General features: G+C 41.3%; 2 protein-coding genes across 10 annotated transcripts in view; one reads left to right on the forward strand and one right to left on the reverse strand.

Annotated features, from left to right (window-relative positions):
* Positions 1-6,935, reverse strand: part of rnf2 (ring finger protein 2) — a 52,329-nt gene extending 45,394 nt beyond the window's left edge. For 6 of the 8 annotated variants that reach the window (XM_067990505.1, XM_067990504.1, XM_067990502.1 and 3 more), the window contains exon 1: positions 1,250-1,374. The gene's annotated coding sequence lies outside the window, so the exon portion shown is untranslated. Of the gene's footprint in view, positions 1-1,249; positions 1,375-6,845 lie in introns of those variants that run through there. The other 2 variants (XM_067990506.1, XM_067990501.1) reach the window with 1 other exon arrangement.
* A 189-nt stretch (positions 6,936-7,124) lies between these two features.
* LOC137325414 (protein Niban 1-like) overlaps positions 7,125-21,997 on the forward strand; it is a 111,730-nt gene continuing 96,857 nt past the window's right edge. For both annotated transcript variants that reach the window (XM_067990508.1, XM_067990509.1), the window contains exon 1: positions 7,125-7,285. In XM_067990508.1, coding sequence (XP_067846609.1) covers positions 7,234-7,285 — 52 coding nt within the window. In that variant the 5' untranslated portion in view covers positions 7,125-7,233. The remainder of the gene's footprint in view (positions 7,286-21,997) is intronic.

Genomic DNA, 21,997 nt, shown 5'->3' on the forward strand with positions numbered 1-21,997 from the left:
AACTTCAAAATAAATAGATTTCAACCAGCCGAATGTAGACAGCCTGATTTGGAGTCGCCAATCGCCTGCGCTTTATCGGAACAGCAGTTCATGGGGCGAGAATGGATTTGATACTGTCCCTCGGATGAGGTGCAAAGTTGTGCTGTAAACAGTAAGAAGATTGCACTTATTTCAGATCAGTGCAATAATTCATTCCTTGGGAGTGTGGAATTCATCATACACTCCTTTAGCCTCAGTGCTAGCTGACTCAGTCAAGCCTGCTAGCCATCATGCACCGAGTCTCAACGGTGCTGCTGGATGGTACACTGGACTGGACGTTAGGGGGAAAGTGCACTACCTCAGGGAGAATATTGTATACAATACATTTATATACACCGTGTTATGAGCTGCCTGAAGTAATGTTAAGAGTTTGCGATCTATTCGGCTGCTCTGGTGCAGGAAGCAAGACGAGATGGGTGTGATTTGAAAAGAAAAAACGTAACGAAATGAATACAAGGACATACAATGTTTTAGAGAGAAGGCGCGGTAACAATGTATTTGTAGAAATCTGTCCTTCATAAAGCAACAATACTGCAGCTCCTCCAAGAGTGATGGAGACCACGACAAATCACCGATCGCAAACACCGAGGCAGTGCAGCCAATCCCGACTGTCGGGAGGAGGGGACCAGGGCTTATTTGTGAGTTTTTTTTTACACACACACAAAAATTACAAGTTCAAGCAGCAACTCATCATAGGAACAACGAGCGGGGTCAGTCAGACAGTCAGTCAGAAAGCACTTATAATCAGCATCACAAACACCTCCACTCAAATACACCCGCATCCAACACCAAAAAAAAAAGACAAGAAAATCAACCCGCTATGATCCGAACACTTTAGATTCACATGCACCGATCGATTAATAATAGCGACCGGGGGAGACACACAAAAAAAAAACACACACAAAAGCAGTTATATAAGAGAAGTGGCTGAATCCCCGAGCCCACAGCACAAGACCAAAGTCTCATTTACTAAATGCGTGTCCCGATGGGCCTTTAAAATTGTGCGTGTAATTATTTTTTTTAAAAATCTTGTACGTCTTTAAGAAATAAAAAAAAAAGCATCTACACAGCCAGGTTAGTGGTGGGCTGCTCGCTCCGACACCCGAGCACTCCGACTGTAACAATCACAACGTGCCTCGCCGCGGTGATCGCCACCGTGCCCCATTATCAGACCGCTCCCGACATATGCTCAAATCACCCCGATACTCACCGTCCTTGCGAGGGGAAGGGGGGGGGGGAGGGAGGGAGGGGGTTCTTTTTTTTTTAATTTTCCGGCACTTTTCCCTCCCCCGATGTAAACAGCCCTGGAGCACCAAAGCCACTCTCAATATGGCGAGTCTCCGCAATGGACATTGGGAAAGCAATCAGCATTTGGAATAAAACTCTTCACTCTTTCTGCATCCACGGTTATTCCGTTTACATTGCAAGAGAAATAATACGAGGCCTGCTGATATATATGTATATATTTTTTTAAGGATTGCATACGCATTTGAGATCAATTTTTTTTATATACAGGTAGATTTTCCTGTTTTCAATACTTTAATATATTGCCTTATTGGTCGATTTTTGGGGGGAGGGGGTATAAAAAGTGCTGAAAATTTACATTAATTCAATAATTGGAATTATATAGGAATTTCCCATCCCCTAATTGAATTGAAAGGGAAGAGCTGGGAGGTGTCACACTTTATGGAAACGTTCTTTTGCTTTCCACATGCATCTTAGGGTTTTTTTGTATCTTTGTAATTTAATAAAATGATTAAACAGAACATCATAAACAGATTGATAGCATTTTAATTACTTTCCATGATACAATATCTTAATTTTTTTGTATTAACGACTAACGGGTGTAAGATGTTTCTTGTACTTGAAGAATGGACTACAAAGTATTACCCCCATAAGTTTACGTAAAACTTTGCATGGAGTCAGCCTGATAGTAACATGATACTATTTTATCGATGTTGGTAATGAACCAGGACTTGTGCATGTAATGATACCTTGGAATGAAGCGCAGGGTAATTTTGACGTTGCTGTACTCTACCCGGAGCGTCCACTTTCCTGTTGCTATAGGGATGCTTTCTTATACGTTATAATCGTCCAATGTTCATTAAATATTTCATATACACCCATCGACCTCACACATCGTATTGTTGGAACTGTCTTTCAATGAGGTGTATAGAGCGGTTTTCGTGCAGCAGTTGAAGTGAAACAGTATTCCAGCCTCTGTTTCTTAACTATATTCACACTTGCAATTTGATCATGGTCCCACAATTCTCGCTTGGAATTCAATTAGGCAATATATTTAAGTACAGATGAGTGTCTGAAATGCTGGTGCCTATTAATTTACCTGGACAATTTCGGTGCTGTTAACGGGTAAAAAGTTGAATTAGCGACTGGCTCAATCATTCTGATGTCCCTAATTACGGACAGGGTGACTCAACCAAATAGATGCTGGAAGAACATGCTGATCCACCGAGATAAAACAATGGTAAAAATTGAAACAGCAACGTGTAAAATTAACAACTTAGAAAATGAAAATATTCATATTACATTGGTCTTCTTAAAATTGTACAAAGATATTAGAACTAGGTTTTGATCTTTGTGGGAATAATGCTGCAAGATTCGCATGAGCAACATATGACATAACTTTCTAGTGTGTTCAGTAATCGTGTTTGTGCTAAAATGCAATTTTGAGCGATGGTGTGCAACTTTTTACCATGTAAGCAAAATCTGACAGTATTGTATGTGTATTCGTGTATTTCAGTAGCAATATCTCAATAGATTACATGAATGGCTAGAAGAGAACCTTTTGTGCTCTTAATTCAGTATTTTACCAAGTTGGCAATGGTTCCAAGAGGTTTCAAAGCCTGAGTTAACTATTGAAATACCAGAGTCTGTTTAGCTGTTTTAAAATTGTCACAAAAATTCATAATCAATCTGGAATGCAACTTTTCAAAGTCCAGATACACAGTCAATGAGCAGATACACCTGAAACATGCACTCCAACACACACTATTCTGTTTCCATGGCAATATTCACTAGTCAGTGCTCAAGGTTTGATTTCAGCCCTCAAGAAAATATAAAGATAAATCTCTTGCAGGCAAGGTTGTCTTTAAAAAGTATAAAAAATGAGTTGTTGTGCAATTTACCCCTGATTGGTAGAATGACAATTGGCCCTTTGGTTCTTAAATTAAATGAGAATGGGCAGTCTCAATCCAATTCCTATTGTGCTCAAATTGACAGAACAACACTGCCCAAAATTCACCACTAATTGGCACGAAAGTGGAAATTTTAATCAGACAGATAACAAAGATGGCAGTATGAAGAATTGAAATGTCACATTAGTGCAGTCATGTTCAATTTAAGGGACAGTATTGGAGTAGAGTACAAGTGAGTTTTTCCCTGCACCTAGTTCATACTATATCTGACTTAGGAATATTTAATGCCGACACTTGGTTGAGGAGGGAGTGGGGATCCATTGCTTAGTGCCGACATTATTTAGCACAATGAGCACAAAATCCATCCTAAAATTAAAAAATCAGAGTTAGATTGGCATAGTTTAGAAGTAGTGTTTATGGTAAAATACAATGTAGGGGCAAAGTATTAAATATAAGGTTGAGAATGATGAATTTAACCCATGTGGCAGTTTAATATTAGAAAGCTCTTGAGCACAGAAGGAAGCCTCAAGAAAACACAGTCAACACAATGCTAATTTCCTCTAATAAATATTATAAAATTATATAATGGGCACCTTTCAAATATAACATGGTATATGATTTATCAGTGTGAAGAGCACCTTCAGTGAGTTTGAGATTATATTGCAAAATACCATATTTAATTCAAATGATGCACAAGCTGAGAATACAACTGTTCTTCACACTAACTGGTCATAATAGTAATTTCTTAGTGCTTCTGTAAATTGAGAACAGATGATGTGTCTGCTATCTGTTTTCTCCCTATGAGCCATGAAATGAGATGGATGTTTGCAATGACAGCAAGCCTAGATTGGTTGTTATTAAATGGCAGTTTATTGTAAACTTGTAGTGTTCAATTTAGTATCGTACTATATATCAGACTCTAAATTGTGGTAAAATTCTGCTTTGGAGCGACAACCGCTCCCTTATTACACCCTCTTCTGATTCATATGAATATTATTCTACAGTAATCATCCAAAAAGTATCAGTGTTCAATGTAATTTCTGCTCCGCTTTTCAGTATTAATATGCTAACATTATCTTCATTATTTACATAATTGTATATACTTTTACTTTTACAGTTTGGTACATATATTTTGATTGATTTACAACCTTATTGCTCATTTTATGCACCCCTAAACCTACATCTAAGCAAGAGTGGAGTTTATGAAGTGAGATCCCAAAGCCATTTCCATTGATTTTCTTAAATTAAATAAGTGAAGATATTGATTTGTTTCTGTTGAAAACGTATCTTAAGTATTACTACAACCCACATGGGCAGTTTCACGTGTCGTTATCAGGTTACACTGCTGGCCAAGGCATGTCCTCTGTTTCTGCAATGCAAAAACTGCAGGTGCAGCTATTTCTTTTGTGTAAACATTATAATCAGGATCATTGACTTGGATGACTTTGAAATAAAATGTCTTAAGTGAGACTTTAAACCACATTCCACTTCCTTAATTTCAATAGTTAAATCAAGAAAGCAGGTAGCGTGTATGTGAATGTGAGCTGTGTGTTTATCAAGGTGAAGGAAGAGATCAAACATGTAGATTAAACATTTTCCATTCTTGGCATGTAGTTTCAGCTTCAAAAACTCTATGATCAGCTATGTAAAGGGCATGTGAAGGCTAGTATTGAATAATATAACAAAATTCTCTCTAAAATCCCTTAATGCATCTTGTGGCTTTATACTAAGTTTTAGGTACAAGGAAAGTCGGAATTTCAATGCTTAGTTTATGCTGAGTTGTCAAATTTCAGTCCAGGGCAGTGTCTGGGACCTAAAATTAGGCATAGTGCCCATGGGCTACAGTTGAGAAAACTAATCAGGATTTCCACTTATGATTGTTGTTCAGTGACCTCTGAACTCAGTGGAAAAGTGTACCTGTGGACATTGGGTGAGGACAAGATAGGACTCGGCTGCAATATCCCCCGCAAAACATGCTAACACTCACTGCCCAGGACACAAGTAAAGAACGGTCGCGTGGATAAGGTTCTGTAGGTCTTATGTCTCAGCGTGTGGCATGTGTCAGTACCATCAGGAGAAGACGGGAGAAAATTGGAAGGGGGATCTCTTCAAATGAAACAGTTTATGTGCTACCAGCTAGGAAGAACAAGTTAGTCATGATTAGCCACCGAAAACAGATAGTTATTTTGTAACAATCGGCTTGGGGAGACAACAGTGAGGAAAATATATGTCTCAGATTTCACTTTGTCTGGAGTACAAAAATACTCAAAATTATTTAGTTCAAAAACTCCTACTGTATTATAAATATAATCAGACCCAACCTTGCGAAGCAGCTATAACTCACCCGTTACTTTGCCAATCTTATCCGTTTCATTTGTGTACATATTTATCTCTTGTTATAGCTGGAGATTATGTATTCACCCCTTATAAATGTATAGTCAGAGATAGAGCATTATTGGTTAACAGATATATAACTCATTCTAGTTATACCATGCAATAAATATAATTTTAAAACAAATGTGTTTAATATCCAAAGTATTTAGCTATGAAACAGTTAATAACCACAAATATGATCTAAAGTAAATACTTTTCAGAGCTCTGTTCCTGATTTTCTTATGTATCTCAGTTCCAATTTCAGAGGACCATGCTGCAGTAGTGGTGATTTCCTTTTCTTGTACCATCTGTCGTTATCAGAAAGACATTCAGTTGCAGTATTGTACTGACAAACTGTGCACAGTTCTGGCCTCCATATTTATGAAAAGGATATGGAAACACTGGAGAAGGTGCAAAAAAGATTTACAAGGATGATACCAGAACTGAGAGGTCATACTTATGAGAAAAGCTGAACAGGCTGGGGCTCTTTTCTCTAGAAAAGAGAAGGGTGACTTAATAGAGGTCTTTAAAATTATGAAGGAGTTTGATAGGGTTGACATAGAGAAGATGTTGCCACTTGTGAGGGAGACCAAAACTAGAGGCCATAAATATAAGATAGTCATTAATAATTCCAATAGGCAATTCAGGAGGAACTTCTTTACCCAGAGTAGTTAGAATGTGAAACTCGCTACCACATGGAGTAGTTGTCTCGAATAGCACAAATACATTTAACAGGAAGCCAGATAAGCACATGCGGGGGAAAGGAATAGAAGGGAATGCCAATAGGGTTAGATGAAGAGGGGTAGGAGTAGGCTCCTGTAGATCATAAACACTGGCATAGACCAGTTGGGCCGAATGGCCTGCTTCTGTGCTGTTAATTCAAGAAATGTAACTTTGTGCTTTAGTTTTGTGCTGTGAACTCCAGTCGAAATGGAAACTAGGTTGATTCTGTCCAAGGTCAAAACTATGATTGACACCAAATATACGGTAGTCTAAACTGTCTGGTCAGTTTATTTAAAATTAAGGGTTTTGACAGAACTCAATCAACATCCATAATTACAACTGGGAAGGTGGTTTTACCTTTTGAAATACAAAACTGGTAAGTTGAGTGCTATGCGCCAAACCAGCCACCTACAGGAAAGGACTCAACTACAAATCAGGTAGTGAAATTATTTATAGAAAGCTGCTTAGAATCGTGATTAGTTTTGCATATCCAAGAAATGATTATACAGTCCCATCACTCGTTAAATAAAGTGAACTCGGTAATAATGTACTTACCTCAGGATTGTCCTTGCAAGTGCAAAGGGATTTGCGTAGAAATGCGTCCATGGTGGGTATTCGCTGCCTCCACAAATGCTGTTATCATTTAGCCACATTGTGCAATTTTCCAAATAATATCGCTTTGGTCACTGTTAGTTATTCTTGCCGTGTAAGGCCAGTCTAATTGGTCTAGTTGATTCTGAGAGGAAAGGGGCGTGATGAAGGGCGGTGACTTGTTTCAGGAAGTTTATTATAATAGAGAAAATTTAACTGTGTAACATTCTGCTGCACCGTTCTCAGTGAACAGTTAGGGATTGGCGTAGACCGGCAGAAAGTTTAGATCCCGCTTATTATCAACGCTGTGGGGAAAAAAACATTCTGCAGCCGGAATAGTTTTCCTGACATAATGGGTGGATCTGTTTCCAGCTTGGATGAGAACAAATGCAATTATATCAGAGGTGAGGACGATTTAATTGCAAAGATGCAACTTTCTCAGTTGTAGCGTGACGGGTAAATGACTACGGTGCTAAGTAACTCAATCTGATGAATTTTAACTTTTGGTAAGATAGCAGGACAGGGCTGCATGGAAATGGAGAGGATAGAATTATGTGATGCGACGATGAAAGAAAGAACAGCAAAAGAAAGCAGTTCTTTTAAGAAAATAAAATTGGCCAGGGGGTAGTACGCATGCCTGGGGGACGTGTCTCTCAGTTCTCTGGAGATGTTTCTTGCATTCATTCTCCGTTATGATCAATTTCCTTTATAAGATCCTGATAATTTGTATCAACAACTTTACACCGAGCAGAACTGTGAAATAACATTCATTATATTTGGAAAAGTTTAGTGCACTTTTAAACGTGTATGGGGAGAGACAGCTCGAACTCTCAACTCCAACGGAAGGCATGATTCATTGCCGAGAGTTCCATTACTCACATGATGATGTCTGCAAAAAGAAACTTTAAAACGCACATCTTTTCCAGTTCAAGGACTATTTGTTTCATACATAAAAGGAAGGCTTTGCTTTAGCCATATATGCAGAAGGATTAATTATTAACGTGTCGTTATGAGAAAGTCCTGAATGTTAAACTTTTCAAATGCGTTTGGCAGCCGGTTAGTATCTGGTGACAAACAGCCAACTAGTTCTAATGTGTGTAAATGGTAGCCGGACTGTAATCTGAAGTATTGGCCTTGCTTATGTTAGAAATTGTGCGTGGTGTTGCGGGCACAGCTTCAACCGGTTTAACGGTTAGGGATTAGAAAAGGGCAGCAGTGTTGGAGGATTTCGGGTTATTGGGGACAGTAGCCCTTTATAAACGGTCCTCCCAGTACACTTGTATTGGGTGGACTGTCAGGATAAAGGAGCAACTTCGGAATGTCTAGTTGTAGTTCCAGGAGACAGTAATTTAACAGCTGTGTGTTGAATTGGTATAGGGACTTATTAACTATCAGTTGGGTCAGCGAAATTGCGTGACATCAGCTTTTGGCTGGATCTCAATAGTATAGTGCAGGAGCAATGTATCCAAGCACGAAGCTTTTTGTCAATAGTTTTCATCTTTGTTAAATGTCTGTCTTCCCAATAAGGTGGAGGCAAAGCAATGTGTCCAAGCTCGAAGCTTTTTGTCGATATTTCACTGTTTGTTAAATGTCTGCCTTCTTAATAAGATTGTCAATACAGCAATTTCCAGAATCAGTTCTGGGTTATTAGAGTTTGCTGTTGACTGGAGAGAATGGTAATTGGTGTTATTCTAGGTCTGACATCTATAATTCATGATCTTGGTATTTAACGTCTAAACACCATTAACACGCTCGGCCGGGGGGAGACGTGGCGTTTGTTCTGCCAACACGTTCATACTGATTCCAGCACTAAATCCACAATAGTCCCTCTGCATTCAATGTACACTCTAAGGAGTATGCTTCCCAAACATCTGCTAACAAAAGGAATAAATAAGCAATGGTAATAGATTTGGAACATATCGGTGGGAAATGCCTTTATGGTTACGGCATCGAAAATGTGAAAAGCCCAAATCCCTATGGGCGTATATTGCACCGCCTTGACTTCTTGACCAATGTGGACTCGACATGTTGCTATAGTATCATACTGTTACCTTCATTGGAATGGCATAATGCTTGGAGCGCTCAACACCAAACAAAAGACCAAAAGTGGCGCTATTTTATTAACTTATGCAGTTGTAATACCAGCTATTAAATCTAATCAATCACGAGGACTTCCCTTTGGCCCAGCGCTCGATAATATAATTTCCTTGATGCAGCTGCAGTTGTCTGCAGCCTTCCCTTGGGTGCATCTCCAGGATTATATATTTACTGTTATGGCACGCCGATTGCCAATTTTATTTTTCTGATTAGAAGAATCTTTAACTTGTTAAATACATTGAAACAAATATACTTTACCTGCACTTTCAACACCACAAGAGAACCTAAAACAATAGAAGCAATGGTAACTGATTCAATAGTCATTAAAATACAAAAAAAAATCAATGAACAGATACCTCCGCTGCCTGGTGCAATGTATTTGCATTTATTTCCGCCTTCACTTTTCAATATAATAAATATATGTTCATATAGGACAGAATTGTTGGTCTGAATGACCCTTTCCCGTTCAAAGTGTTTTTAATGTTCTTTCTGTGATGCCCCAAATATTTTTAGTAAAACGGAGGAGGGTAAATCTCTCCACACATGCCTCAGTGGTGTGGCACTGAGCCTTGCAGATCTGGAAGGTTTCAGGTTTCCTGGTCTTTGTTCTGAGTTAGCTGATCTCAGCAGAGCAGGAGTGTGGCACTACCGTTGGCCATTGTGTCCATTTGTGTCTACAGTACAAATGGAAATAGATAGCGGCAGTGCCTCCAAAGATGACTTCAGGTTTTACATCATTAAGGTATGGAGAGAAGTTAAGGCTCTGAATTTCCTCACCGTCTTCAGCACATACACCCATTATTGTGCCAAAAATATTGAGGAAATTAGCATTTTAATGTATTATGCCGCTTATGCGCCCTTATTGGGCATAAGCGCAAATTTCCTGGGTTTACCTCGCTCTTGCAAACAGTGTAACTTTACACCGGAAAACCGGTCTACAGCTCCCCCTAGCACTTCAGATAAGTCTAAGTAAGGAGTTGGTGAGCTGAGGAAGGCACCAACTTCACTTACTGGTTACTGAGGAACATTTTTTTAACCCTCTTCACATTTTTTAATCACAGATACCTGCACTTCATTTTTCTGTAGCGCTTTCTTCTCTTCACAGAAACAAATTTTGGGACCCCCAACATCCCTATCCCCAAACCGACACTCGGATCAGCTTCAAACAGGGAATGGTTTTCCCTATGGGTACGCCACTCTATGTCATCATAATGGAGGTGGAGTTGCAGCGGCAGCAGTCCAGGTCAGAAGAATTGGGCAGCATAGCAGAGGATAGCAGCCCACCAGGTACGACCCTCCCCAACATGTGTACAGACCACATTGGTACTACGAGGGCCTCTCTGAGTAATTGTGCATCCTATGGCTGCACCTCTCCAAGGATGCCGTTGGGTATCTCTGCCAACTTCATCATGAAGATTTGCAGACTCGCTCCATTGCCTCAACTGTCTGTGGCAATTAAAGTCACCACAGCCCTCAACTTTTATGGCTCCGGATCCTTCTAGGCTGACATAGGGCATCTGTTTAACATTAACTAGGGAGCTATCCAGGCATCCATCCAGCAGGTGATGGATGCCCTCTTTCATATAGCAGCCAAATTCATTTACTTCACATCACCCCCAGGTAGCAGAGGCACAGAGCCAGTGACTTCTACATGGTACCTTGATTTTCCAGGGTGCCTCAATGGCATGTTAAAGGCACCAACCAAACAGCTGCTGATACATGTGAATAGCAAGAGATTCCATTTCCAGGAGGTCCAACTCGTTCACGATGCAAACCTGACTCGCTACTGCAAGGGGCATCAGAGGGCAGATTCTGCAGGATGTCTTCATCAACTGATCGACAGCAATGGCAGCATCTCGGCTTTACCATCTTCTTCTATACACAGTTAAAATCGCCTATAGGATTGGCCTGCCGACGCCCCTCGCTGATTCCAGAGGCTACAATTTTAACCTGCTCTTCTGAGCAGGCAAGAAGGACACCTGTGAGAAACTGGCGGGGTCCTTCTTTAAATTTGCAGATCAGGCTCCAATTACGTCATCGGGGCCTGACTGCTATTTTAATCGCGGGCCTGTGTGGTGAAGTGATTGTGGCTTTCCAGCCAGGCCAATCTAACTGGAAGAGGAATCAGGTATGAAGAGGCCCAAAAACATAATTTTGTTTTTTTACTTTCCTTGTGGGGCCAGAAGGAAACACAAGAAACATAAGAAATAGGAGCAGGAATGGGCCAAATGGCCCCTTGAGCCTGCTCCACCATTCCTTAAGATCATGGCTGATCTTCGACCTCAACTCCACTTTCCCACCCAATCCCCACATCCCTTGATTCCCTTAGAGTCCAAAAATCTATTGACCTCATTCTTGAATATACTCAATGACTAAGCATCCACAGCCCTTTGGGGGTGGAGAATTCTAAATATTCACAACCCTGAGTGAAGAAATTCCTCCTCATCTCAGTTGTAAATGTCCGACCCCTTATCCTGAGACTATGTCCCCTAATTCTAGACTCACCAGCCAGGGGAAACATCCTCTCAGCATCTACCCTGTCAAGCCCTCTTAGAATCTTATATGTTTCAATGAGATCACCTCTCATTCATCTATACTCCAGAGCATTCAGGCCCATTCTACTCAATCTTTCCTCATAGGACAACCCTCTCACATGAACATAAGAAATAGAAACAGGAGTAGGCCATATGGCCCCTTGAGCCTGCTCCGTCATTCAATCAGATCATGGCTGATCTTCGACCTCAACTCCACTTTCCGGACCGATCCCCATATCCCTTGATTCCCCTAGAGTCCAAAAATCTATCCATCTCAGCCTTGAATATACTCAACGACTCGGCATCCACAGCCCTCTGGGGTAGAGAATTCCAAGGATTCACAACCCAGGATCCACATCCCAGGAATCAATCTAGTGAACCTTTGTTGCACCGCCTCTAAGGCAAGTATATCATTCCTTAGGCAAGGAGACCATAACTGTACACAGTACTCCTGGTGTGGTCTCACTAAAGCCCTGTACAATTGCAGCAAGACTTTCTTACTCTTGTACTCCAACCCCCTTGCAATAAAGGCCAACATACCATTTGCCTTCCTAATTGCTTGCTGTACCTGCATGTTACCTTTCTGTGTTTTGTGTACAAGGTCACCCAAATCCTCCTGAACACAACATTTAATAGTTTCTCACCATTTAAAAAATATTCCATTTTTCTTACCAAAATGAATGACCTCACACTTCACCACATTATACTCCATCTGCCACCTTCTTGCCCACTCACTTAACCTGTCTATATCCCTTTGCACACTTTTTGTGTCCTCCTCCCAGCTTACTTTCCCACCTATCTTTGTATCGTCAGCAAACTTGGATACATTACACTCGGTCCCTTCATCTAAATCATTAATATAGATTGTAAATAGCTGAGGCCCAAGCACCAATCCCTGCGGCATCCCACTGTTACAACCTGCCAACCCAAAAATGACCCTTTTATTCCTACTCTCTGTTTTCTGTCCGTTAACCAATTCTCAATCCATGCTAATATATTACCCCCAATCCCATGAGCCCTAATCTTGTGTTACAACCTCTTGTGTGGCACCTTATCGAATGCCTTTTGAAAATCCAAATATACTACATCCACTGGTTCCCCCTTATCTACCCTGCTAGTTGCACCCTCAAAAAAACACTCATACATTTGTCAAACACGATTTCCCTTTCATAAAACTGTGTTGACACTGCCTAATCATATTATGATTTTCCAAGTGCCCTGTTACTACGTCCTTAATAATAGATTGTAGCATTTTCCCTGCTACTGATGTCAGGCTAACTGGCCTGTAGTTCCCTGTTTTCGCTCTCCCTCCTTTCTTGAATAGCGGGTTTACATTTGCTACCTTCCATCCACGGGGACCATTCTAGAATCTAGGGAATTCTGGAAGATCAAAACCACGCATCCTCCAGGCCCTACAAAGAAAGTTTAATCCTTGCCTGATCTGGGCTCCCTCTAATGGATAGAAATTTGGTTGATGCATAGGAAACAAAGAGTTAGGGAAGCTGGATATGGTAGGACTAGAGAAGAGTTGGAAGTGGTTCATTCCTGAGATCAATGTTGGGTCCACTTTATGTTGTCAGTAAGAATAAATGATTTGGACTTCAGCATATGGAGTATAATCTTGAAATTTGCTAATATGCCGCTACTATACCATTGCAATAACAACCCACAAACAACAATGAGATGAATGACTGACTAGTTAATCTGTTTTTTTGGTAGTGATGGTTGAAGGAGGAATACCATCCATGACACCATGAGAAGTCCCTACATTTCTTTAAACAGTCCCATGGGATCTGAACAGGGAAAGAGGATCTCAGTTTTAATGTCTCATCAATGCACACCTGAGAATGCAGAATCCCCTCAGTGTTGTATAATATTATAGAATAAAGTACAATGGGCCTTCCCCATTTACATACATTTAGCAAAAATAATTCTATGTGGCAAAAATTCATACTTGTATTTGGGGAACAAAATTTGAGATAGATGGATTCTTTGGTGGGGAGCACTTCTAACAGTTTCTCTTGCAGTTTGTAGCTGGGGCTGGATTTGTGACCAGACAGGGAGTAGGAAATTCAGACAACAAGGTTTTTCTGGATGGATGAGCTAATATGGGCCAAATTGTCCCATATTAGCTCATCCATACTTACCTTGTGGTCATGCTGACTATGGTATCTCTGCACATCTAGTGCTTTGTGCAGACACTCAAGAATAGATGGAAACTGGGATGTGACTCAGAGTAAAGTTCAGCTACACACCTGACCTGATAAGAGGGGAAGGCCCATTGAATGTTGTTCTATACAGCTCGCTCACCAGTGTAACTAAATCAGTCCTGGTGATGAGAGACTTTTCCTAAGCTAAGTTTTTTTACAAACTTGTATTGGGGTGATTAGCTAATAGGGGTGATTTTCAGAGTAGATGCATTGTTGCTAGGATTTGGTCCTTTACAAGTATAGATTGGAGCAGTGCCATGAAGGTGGACCACAAAAGAGAGACAGTGGAAGAGGATGGAGTGCTTGAAAAAGAAAAGATTTGCTGGGCTATGGGGAAAGAGCAGGGGAGTGGGACTAAATGGACAGCTCTTTCAAAGAGCTGGCACAGGCATGATGGGCTGAATGGCCTCCTTCTGTGCTGTAAGATTCTATGATCAAACACTGCAGCGTGGTCAAGAATGATGAGGAGGGGGTCGTGTAATAAGGTGATTGGTTAAAGATGTCATACTTTTTTTTTCTTTAGCCCAAGACTGCTCAGGCCAATTATATTATTCCTACCGCCACCTCGACCGACAATGGCTAACTCAGCACAGATCAGGCATCAAAACTGGGACTCTCCTCATCTGTATGGCCCAGTTCTACATTGGACAGTAGTTTTACCAACTGAACAATCAGGGGAGCTCACTAGAACAATACTTGTGTTTTTTTTGTACACATACAGGATTGTCCATGTTCTATTACAAAAAAGCAATAAGCATATCAAACGGTCTGGTTATCTGTCTAATGTGATTACAAGTTAGATACAAATTCCTGATGTCAACAAATCCTTAAGTTATATTTGCTCATCGTTAACATATATTAAAATGTCCAAAATACTCCACAATTTCATGCACAGCCAAAATATTAGGAAAATTCAAATTGTACACTGTACTGTAATTATTTTAACATTTTTGAAATACTTTCATGTCCTAACCACGTGTCTTAAGCACATAATGTAATACAGAAGCCAGGCAATGTAAGCAGTAAGACAGATGTGGTTGCAAAATAGCTTGTTTCTATTCCTCAAAAAGGCTGGAAAGTGTAATAGACTATCATTGAGTTAGGATGAAATCTTTTACTCTCCAAAATGGATACAGATGTCAGGGAAGACTGACAGAGCTGTTACTTTCAGTACACATATCAGTGTACTGAAAGTAACAACTCTTTTGATTCACCTTCATATATGGAGAAAAGACATTTGTAACCAAAGATAATGGGCATAACTCCCAGCACTGTGCAGTGCTGCAGCCATAGAACACTGTCATGGTGAATGGTAAAAGGGAATTACACTGTGTGTCAGCCTGAGATTTAAGGATCCTCAGATTAAAACAGTCTTTCTGATAATTATTCTATAGTGAAGATTTTCCAATTGTAAACTCAACAGAGGCCAGAAGTCTTCCCAAAATATGCTTCCCACCAACCTTTGGTTGGCGGGACCTGGAGACCAGAAGCTCCTGCCGAAAACAGATTGGAACTTTATTACAATGAAATGTAAATTATGGAAATGAAGGTACATGTCATTTTAAAAAATCTTTCACACCCATGTAAATGAGAGTCCAGTGTTGCTAGGTTCTGTCATGATAGTACTGAAGATTTAAAGGTACATTGGCATTTTTTTTGTTTCCTAGTTTTTGAGCCTGAATTATAAATATACTGTGTGTTTTTTTTCACTCCACTTTTTTAGGGTTAATTTTATGTCATTCCTAAGTGACTAAGACTATGGTATGAAGCCTTGGCTCATGCTGTCTCTCACACAGCCAGAAACACCAACTACATACATTGTATGAAAATCCATGCTTAAGTCTTCAGTTTCAAAGCCACTCTTCTATGAGTCGACCATATGTGCCATGTTCTTATAACGCTATAAGTAAAACTATCTTAATAAGAGCAACTCACAATCCAGCAAAACATTTCCTTCATATGAACTTCAAACACTTTTACAAATCTCTGTTTTGCTCCAACCTGACAAATAATTATATAATGCTTCAGTAATGTTGCAGGTATGACATTGGTGTAGCATGGTCGTTGGTTCTGTAATCGTACCAAATGTGCAGCAGAATACTGCCAGTTTCACAGAATTTGGCACCGGTAGCCAGCCTGTTGGAAAAAGGTGATCTTTCCCTGCTGGCGCTATCCATCAGCTACAGTATAATTTCAACCAAAGAAACTTCAAACCTAAAATGAAAACAAAGAACTGTCTGTTCCATTAACTCTTTTCTCATAAAGAAAGACTTGCATTTATATAGCACTTTTCATGACCTCAGGATGTCCCAAAGCACTTTACAGCCAATGAAATGCTTTTTTTTTTGAAGTGTACTCACTGTTGTAATGTATCACTGGCTGTTGGAGGCTGGTGAGCACAGCACCATGTGTTTTAGTGAGCAAGCATGTGTGAAGCTCTGTGTAACAATAAGGGCGTTCTCCCAACTCTCATTTCATGTTCCCGGCAAAAAGGCGGTTTCCACAAGCAGGTACATATCCCCTATGAGGTGAAACCTGCACTCCTGTGTGTGATATGAGTAGGATTGGCCATAGAATTAAAAGTAATCCGTTTCCCACAGTTGAAGTACCGTAGACCATGAGGGCTGCCCACCATCCTCTACTGTCCATAATGAACAGCAGTAATTAGCACAATATCAGACAGTAACATTCAAGTTAGACCAAAAGTCACATTTATTTACAAATGATATAATTACATAAAAACAGACAGCACAATATTTGACTTTTGTATTAAACTATTTCAAAATAATAAAAACCCTAAAACATCAGCTGTTCCTTTTAATAAGTTTAAACTCAATCTCTGATAAATTGTTGCCTGGCAAAGACCCTAACCAGCCCCTTTTGGTCACCTCTGCTGGACTAAGCAGTGTGAATAAGGGAACTGAAGAGTCTAGAAAAACCTCCCAGCTCTTATTCAATTTCCTCTGAAGATGAAACAGATACATTGCAATAATCAGGCAAATAAAGCATTTAACACAAGGAATGAATAGTACTCTTCTGGCCACTTGGTGTCTTCATTTGCCTTTGACACCTGACTGCCAGACAAACCATTCCTTAATCTCTGAGTGCCAGTGACCAGTGTTTACACTTAAAAATACCCATTATCTTTCAACAGATCAGTGATTAAATTACAGCCCATTGAACAAAGTACCTGCATCCTAGACAATTTATAATCTGCCTGCTTTCAAGCAGATGGCTTGGCTCTCATAGAAACTGTGAATAATTCCTGAATAGTATCAAGTATTTGGCTATTCCAGATAGCAACACAAAATAACTTTAAGGTCTTTTATATCAATCTTTTAATTCTGACTCTGGGAGCCCATCACCCATGAGCTGGCTCCCAGCCTTTATGCTGTTAAGTCTAATCTCTTTGGAGCTGGATTCCAGATACCACGCTCCCAGAGTGTGAAATAAAAGACAGCTGTGGCTCAGTGGTCGCACTCTCACCTCTGAGTCAGATGGTTGTGGGTTCAAGTCCCATTCCAGAGACTTGAGCACAAGATCCAGGCTGACACGCCAGTTTAGTATTGAGGGGATGCTGCAATGTTGGAGGTGCCATCTTTCAGATGAGATGTTAAACTAACCCCATCTGCCCTCTCAGGTTGATGTAAAAGATCCCATGGCAGTATTCAAAGAAGAGCAGGGGAGTTCTATTCGGTGTCCTGGCCAATAATTACTCTTCAACCAACACCTAAAAAAGATTATGTGGTCATTTGTTTCTTGCTGTTTGTGGGATTTTGCTGTGCGCAAATTGGCTGCTGCGCTTCCTACATTACAACAGTGTCTTCATTTCAAAATAATTACTTTCTTGGTAGTGAAGCGCTTTGGGACGTACAGAGGTCATGAAAGGTGCTATATAAATCCAAGCCTTTCTTTTTTCCTTTTTAAAGAAATTATTATAAAAGCAGCTACTGTCTCAGCCACTGCTAATTGAAGTCAGTTTGAAAGCAGTTGCTCTGAAAGCAGTTGCTCTGTCCATCCAAAGCCGTATATATATATATATATATATATATATGAAATGTTCCTGTTTTAAGACACAATGGAGCTCTGCTTCTGGCACAGACTGCTTTTCCCCAGTTAAGCAATACTTGTGGTTGTTATAACTATAGTTGCTCACTTTCAACATTTTAAATATGCTTCCAACTGGGACTTAAGTACCCGAGAACTAAAACCACTAACTTACATAGTATTTATGGCACAGAAACAGGCCATTTGGCTCAATGGGTCAATGTCGGTGATTATGCTCCACACGAACCTCCTCCCACCCTACTTCATCTCACCCTATCAACGTATCCTTCTATTCCTTTCTCCCTCATGTACTTACTTAGCTTCCCCTTAAATGCATCTATGCTATTCGCCTCGACTATTCCATGTGATAGCAAGTTCCACTCTCTGAGTAAAGAAGTTTCTCCTGAATTCCTTATTGGATTTATTGGCAGGACCATGGGGAATTGATCCACCGGTCTCGTAAAGGGAGTCCAGGGGGGAGGGAGAGGTAATCGGGAGGGGCGGGGGAAGCGGTGAGCAGTGGCCGGAAGTGGCCTGCAGATTTAATGTTGAGCCAGGAAGCTCCACAATAAAGTAAGTTTAAAAAAAAATCAAACTTGCCTTTAAGGGCCGTTGGTTTGGCTGCCAAGCACCTGGGAATACTGACTGCATCATGCACAATGCATGCTGCGGTCATGTACAATCCAATTTTACAAAGGGGGCCTCAAACAGGTGTTAAGCCCCCTAAATACAGAAGCCTATAAAATGGGCGTGACGTGATCCAATTTCTAGGCCTATATTTGTAATGTAGCTGGTGATAAAGTAATTCTTGTATAAAAATTTGCTCCTGTAAATAACTGTGCAGTAAAAGATCACATATACTAGAGCCTAGATCACAAGGTCTGCAAAGGGATCCTGTGCAGTTTATGCATCAGAGTAATGGTTCCACTCAGACTGTGCTTTACTCAATCACATTCAAGGTCATTGCTGGGGTATATAAACTGATGGAAATACTTTTATACATGATTTCCCCAGTGTATGTTGAACATGTCCACAATATGGCACAGCAGGAGACTGCTCTAACAGTTTCTATCCTAGGTTGTGTGTTTCCCTTAATAAACTAGTAGAGTCAGCACTAAGCACGTCCAGTAACTGCAGAGCAGAAGTCAACAAAGCAAATGGAATGTTATACAACTAAATCAGTAGAGTATAAGCCTGAGAGTGTCATGCTTAAACGATACAGCGCTTTTATCAGACCTCGAAGATTGCATTCAGTTCTGGTATGGAAGCTTGTTGGATGCAAAAGTCGGAGAGAGACAACTTCCTTAATATAGACCATAGTTGGGAAGTTGAGACCTGATACCAATTTGCCTCTAAATCAAAATTGCTCATATTAGAGTTGTATTTAAATAAATTATCCTGCAAACTGTTTTAAGACACTGGTCCTTCTTCCGCGCCTTTCCTAGGCCATTGACTCTGAGCATTATAATTATAAATAATTCACCATCTTCAGCAAATTTCATTGTTATAATCTTCAACAGCTTTTAACTTTTAGATGAGCATTTAAGTGAACTGAAGTCTCTGGTCTGTGATGTCAGTGAGAAATAAATTCTAATTATTTTTGAAGGTTGTCTTTCTTTTTATTCCTCCTTCCCTGGAATAACTCCGATGATCTGATTGCTCCCACCCCTGCGATCCAATCTCTACACCCCGCCCCCCACGATCCGATCTCTCCCCCTCACCGCGATCCAATCCCCCCCTGCAATCCGATCTCTACACCCCGCCCCCCACGATCCGATCTCTCCCCCTCACCGCGATCCAATCCCCCCCTGCAATCCGATCTCTACACCCCGCCCCCCACGATCCGATCTCTCCCCCTCACCGCGATCCAATCCCCCCCTGCAATCCGATCTCTACACCCCGCCCCCCACGATCCGATCTCTCCCCCCCAACGCGATCCAATCTCCCCCTGCGATCTGATCTCTCCCCCCCCCCCGTGATCCGATCTCTCCCCCCCCCGCGATCCGATCTCTCCATCCCACCCCTCACGATCCGATCTCTCACCCCCACCCCCTGCGATCCGATCTCTTCCCCCCCCCTTCACCGCGATCCGATCTCCCCCCACGATCCAATCTCTCCCCCTTCGCGATCCGATCTCTCCCCCTCCGCGATCTGATCTCTCCCCCCACCCTGGCGATCCGATCTCCCCCACCTCCCCACGATCTGATCTCTTCCCCCTAACCTCAGTGATCTCTCCCTGCTGCGATCTCTCCCTCCCTCCCTCCTCTCTGGTCCCCGGCTGCTGCCTTCTACCGCAGGCTTTATCCCTTTCCCTCCCGGCATCCGTCCAGATGAAGAGTCTGTTCACTGCCGGGCGGGAAACAGAGTAGAAAAATTCTAATGGGGTCCTGCCATTAAATTTGTCAGGACCTCCACCCTCCTGGCATTTCCTGGTTTCCCGGCCGCTGACAGGCACCTCCACTCCCTCTCCGCCTCCCTATAAATAACGGGGCCATAATTTCAATACTTTCCACATTGTTTTGGCTTTTGAGCCAATTGCATTTTGTTTGAAGGCTATCATTATTTTCATTATCTTGCACGAACCCATTAGAGAGGTTTGAAATCCTTAGGGAATTCCACCATAGTCACAGCCATAAATAACACCGGCTACTCTACGTATAAGTAATTCTGATGGGGACAGTATCCTTGTAGCCCTAGGACTAGGGTTTGAATCTATCTGGAGATGATGGGATGAAAGTCCCATTTTTGCCAGCTGTAATGATCCTAAATGAAATTAGCCAAGGCATTTTTCCTAGTAAGCAGTAATCGGTAACACAACTGCCCAAAACCAGGTACTAATTCACAATCTCAGTCAGAAAAGCCATAATAATGGCTGGTGTGGGATATAGAAACTTTTACCAGGGGATAGTATTACATAGATTTACAGCACAGAAACATGCCATTCTACCCAGCTGGTCTATGCCGGTGTTTATGCTCCACATGAGCCTCCTTCTTCCCTAGTGGTAGCAAGTTCTACATTCTAATACTCTCTGGGTAAAGAAGTTTCTCCTGAATGTGGGGTTACTTTAATCATGATAAATGTTCAAAGGACGGAATGCAGTAAGAGAAATGTGCATTGGTTTCAAAAAATGCACTACATTGATTTGCATAAGCTGAGTTAATTTTAAAATCGCGTCAGAGAGCAAATACCTGAGGATGTGCTCTGTTGGGGGGATAAGGCACATTTTGGGACAAGGTGGAAGGAATCTTCAATTTTGCATTGGCTGACGCTAGATCTTACCTGGAAATAGAATCATAGAAGTCGATTTTTACTCCTGGGTGGGAACGTGACCCAGCAAGCGGCCGGCTTGTCGGGGAGCGGCAGCAGGTAGGCTTGGCTGATTTGAACGGCCGCGTCTCATTAGCATCCCGTTTGCCAACTTCCTGACCAAAACAGCCTGGGTCGGTGGGAAGTGAGGCTCTGGCAGTTAAAGTCGGATCGCCTGTAGGCTGCCCCTGTGGGAGCGGTCCCCAGCAAAAGGTAAGTGCACGGAAGGCTGGGGGAGGTGAATCGCTGTCGGGGGAGGGGGAAGCCCGGGACAGGGAAGGCCCACAAGGAAACCTGTTAAAAAATTAAAAATTTACACTTACCTGGGCTCCTTCTGGTCCTGGATGCAGATCCCGACAGCTTTGGCCTGGTGGGGAAGCCACCACAGCTCCCCTTCTCAGGTTTCAGGTAAAAGTAGCAGTCAGGCCCCGTTGATGGCTTCGGGTGGGTGTCCTTGCCGTCTGCAATTTAAAATTTGCCAATACGCATCCTGGCGCAATCTATGGAGTAGTGCATCAAAATTTGTACCTTTTTATTGTGTTCTCATGACATTCCTTCGTCTGCTGTTTTAATGGCGGTGTTAATTATTTAAATAACTGGGTTAATGACTCCATTAAAATACAAAGAAATTTTGTACGAATGTGTTCACCATTCCTACACTAGTATTACATCAAACAGTTTCAACCTTTTTGCTCTTTGCTGCCAATACAAATTCATTGAGTTTCAGTTGCATCCTACTGTCATCTGAATGCCACAGTTCTGAGTTTTGGCCATTGATATTTGCTCTCGCGAGGCGATTTTAAAATGAACTCAGCTTATGCAAATCAATGCAGTGCCTCATTTAAAACCAATGCAGAATTTACTTTACTGCATTCCATCTTTTGAATATTTATCATAATTAAGGTAACTGCAGCCCCTGAT

This window comes from Heptranchias perlo, chromosome 9 (assembly GCF_035084215.1).
Source record: "Heptranchias perlo isolate sHepPer1 chromosome 9, sHepPer1.hap1, whole genome shotgun sequence".
Taxonomy (NCBI): domain Eukaryota; kingdom Metazoa; phylum Chordata; class Chondrichthyes; order Hexanchiformes; family Hexanchidae; genus Heptranchias; species Heptranchias perlo.